This window comes from Myotis brandtii, unplaced genomic scaffold (assembly GCF_000412655.1).
Source record: "Myotis brandtii unplaced genomic scaffold, ASM41265v1 scaffold573, whole genome shotgun sequence".
Classification (NCBI taxonomy): domain Eukaryota; kingdom Metazoa; phylum Chordata; class Mammalia; order Chiroptera; family Vespertilionidae; genus Myotis; species Myotis brandtii.
In genome coordinates, this window is record NW_005370145.1 from 955955 (window position 1) to 959148 (window position 3194).

Below are 3194 nucleotides of genomic sequence, written 5' to 3' on the forward strand. Positions count from 1 at the left end.
GGCAAAGAATAGTAATAGACTGCTCCAAATTAGATATACAAATGGCCAATAAGCTATTATTTTTTTAAACATATTTCTTATTGATTTCAGAGAGAGGGATGGAGAGGGGAGAGAGAAACATTAATGATAAGAGAGGATCATTGATAGGCCGCCTCCTGCACGCCCCCTACTGGGGATTGAGCCAGCAACTGGGCATGTGCCCTGTCAGGAATTGGACAGTGTGACCTCCTGGTTCATAGGTTGATGCTCGACCACTGGGCCTCACTGGCCTGGCAGCATTAGTTATTAGTATTCACCCTATAAAACCAGGTTTTCCTTCTAAATCTTCCTCATGAGAGACCTCCTTGGGATGTCTCTGGCCTCCCCTCTTAGGCCGGCTGTCCTACATGTCTGGCCTCCCATCTGCCCCCATTAACCTGCATAACAACCCTTCCCAGGCGCTGGGATCTCGGGCAGCAGAGCTCATGGGCCTCACATGACCCCATGTTTTGCCGCATGGAATGCAGTGTTTACTGTGGCAACTCAGCTCTTCTGGAATTTGCCCCCTTTCCATTCTTCCTCCTCAGCACACACTGAGTCTAGGGAGGCCAGGCACCCCGATTCTCCCTCCCTCCTTATCCAACCACTGCCCCTTCTTCAAGCCCAGCTCGTGCCCCACCTCTTCTTGAAGACTTCAGGGACCCCCCCCGCAACCCCACCCACCTATGAACACCCATAGCTGGAGCTGCCTGTGTCAAAACCCTTCTTCTTTTTAAAAAAAAAAAAATGTTTTTTATTTCAGAGAAAGATGGAAACATCAATGGTGAGAGGGAATCATGGTTTGGTTACTTCCTGCACGCCCCCTATTGGGGATGGAGCCCGCAACCCGGGCATGTGCCCTGGCTGGGAATCGAACCTATGATCTCCTGGTTCATAGGTTGATGCTTAACCACTGAGCCACGCCAGCTGGGCTCCTCAAAACCCTTCTTAGTAATAGATCCACACACCGTTCATGAGCCCTACTATGCTGGGCGGATGCCGTGGTGAGCAAGGCAGACCCTTCTCTGCCCTTTGGGAACCAACAGTGGAGATGGACCCAACCTGCTAGTCCCAACCCAGCGGGGCAGGGGGTGGTAAGGGTGGCAGCTGACGTGTACTCCTTCCCTATGGTTTGATCAAGCTCAAAAGGCTGGGCTGTAAATGCCTGCCGAGCCAGCAAGCCGCAAAACATTAGGGGCGAGAGGTGAGCAGGGACTGTGGCTGGTGGAGAACTCATGCTTGTCTGATGGGGACAGCGGCACCTCAGCTATGACTACAGCCAGATCTTTAGATTTGCAAGAGCAATTAGACATTTTCTAGTGTTTAAGTGCTGGCCATTGATTCAACTTGGCATCCTATTAAAACGCATCTGCAGACCAGCTCTGGCTCTCGGGCCCTCTGTTGGCGCCCCCTGGTGGAGAGGAAGCTCGGCTCAGTGGTTTATAAACTGTGTGCTTGGCCATTTTCCTTCTCTGGCCTCAATGTCTTCCTTTTGGGGCAGCTGGTCTCAGCAACTTCTGTCACTCACACCCCATGGGCTGCATCACCTCCCAACTGCTAGTCACCTGTGTTCCCGGATCCCTAGGCATCGGCTGCCCAGATGACACTGCAGTGAGCAGTGAGCAGGGACTCGGAGCTGCAGGCCTGGCTCACGGAGGGCTTCCAGGAGGGTTTCTAAGCCGCATGAGCTCAGGTGAGGTGCCCGTCCCAGTCTTCCACCCTCTAGACCCCATTTCCCCAGGGCAGCAGCCCCTTGGGTGTCAGCTCCATTCTCTCCTCCCCACTCCTGGCTCGGGGTCCTTGGTGCCCTAGAGAGCTTCGCTGGCCCTGTCAAGTATCTCACCTGCTCAGCCCACCATGCTGCCAGCAACAGCGGTGGGGTGAGTGGGTGGCAGCCCTGGCGGCCAAGCAGGGCCACAGGAGGAGCGGGCCTGGCAGGAGCACTGGCAGCCCTGTGCTTACTGAGTGTGGGGGCTCGGTTTGAATTCCGAGCCTGCGCGCCCAGGATTCCCACCGCTGTAGATCTGGGGCTCCTGCAGCCCCCCAGCTAGATCTGTGGCCTCATTCCCTGAGGTCAATCACCGGCCTTGCCCTCCTGCTCTTCTGGGATATCAGCGATGAAACCAAGGACACGGCGAGCAGGGCGCGGGGTGGGAGAGGAGGTGTCTCGGGTTCCAGGAGAGCGGGTGGGTGAGGAGGGGTCTGGGGACAATGGGTCCCTTGGAGGGACACTTAGCAGGCTGGGCCCTTTCATGGACGGACCTGCAGTGACGCGGGTCTCTGAGGGTTTGGTGCGGGTGGCATGGGTTCCCAGCAGGGGAGCTTAGAGGGGTCTGGGTTTCCTGCACGCGGGCTGAGGGCAGTCCCTCGGCCTGGGTGTCTGGAGGTTTATGTTTCAAGTTGGACAGGTTGGGTGGTCTAGGTTCCTAGGTGGGCGGATCTCGGATGGTGGTCTGTGTCGTCGAGTGGGTTTTCTGGTGGCTGGGGTCCCTGGTGGCCTGGGTGCCTGAGCTGGGGGACCGAAGACGGACCGGAATGGCTCTGGGTTGAGAGAGGAGGCTGCGGCATCACCGAGCAGAGGTCCCAGCCGTCTCTCCTGCGGTCCCCGGCGGGACACTCACCGAGGGGCCCGCAGCGGCCCGCAGGAGTCGCCTGGCCCTTATTTCGTGGGACATCGGGGAGCAGAACCGAGGCCTGACGCTGCCCTGCACCTACCGGGACCCCCGCGGGGGTGGAAAACAGCCGCGAGAACCAGCCCTTCCCTCCCCATCACCTCCGACCCTCACCTCCCCCCTCCCCGCTCCCGGCAGGAACCGCCGCCTGGTGCACCGACAGGACAGACGCAGGGCTCGCGCGAAGTGTTTTTTGTGTTTTTTTGTTTTTGTTTTATGTTGTCTGTATTTTCTTAAATAGCCGGGCGCGGGGCGGGGAGAGGCGAGGGGAGGGCGGTCCTAGATGGAGATGCTGTTCTCGATCAGCACGGGGTCCAGGTAGTAGTAGGGGATGGGCAGGCACTTGTTGCGCTGGCGGATGTTGTGCGAGATCTGGGCCAGGCGCTGGCGGAAGGTCTCCATGCTCCGCCGCGGGACGTCCTCCACGAAGTGGATGTCGGAGAAGTAGCCCAGGGGCCGCTGCGGGGGCAGAGCGGGCGGCTGTGTCCTCCCCGCCCCTCCCCG

The 3194-nt window shown here is 58.4% G+C and overlaps 1 protein-coding gene across 1 annotated transcript in view; it reads right to left on the bottom strand.

Moving 5' to 3' along the window:
• Nucleotides 1–2896: 2896 nt before the first annotated feature.
• The window catches only part of ALOX12B (arachidonate 12-lipoxygenase, 12R type), an 11955-nt gene continuing 11657 nt past the window's right edge, over nt 2897–3194 (bottom strand). The window contains exon 15 of the mRNA XM_005878777.2: nt 2897–3177. Within this exon, the coding sequence (XP_005878839.1) occupies nt 2970–3177 (208 nt within the window). The 3' untranslated portion in view covers nt 2897–2969. The remainder of the gene's footprint in view (nt 3178–3194) is intronic.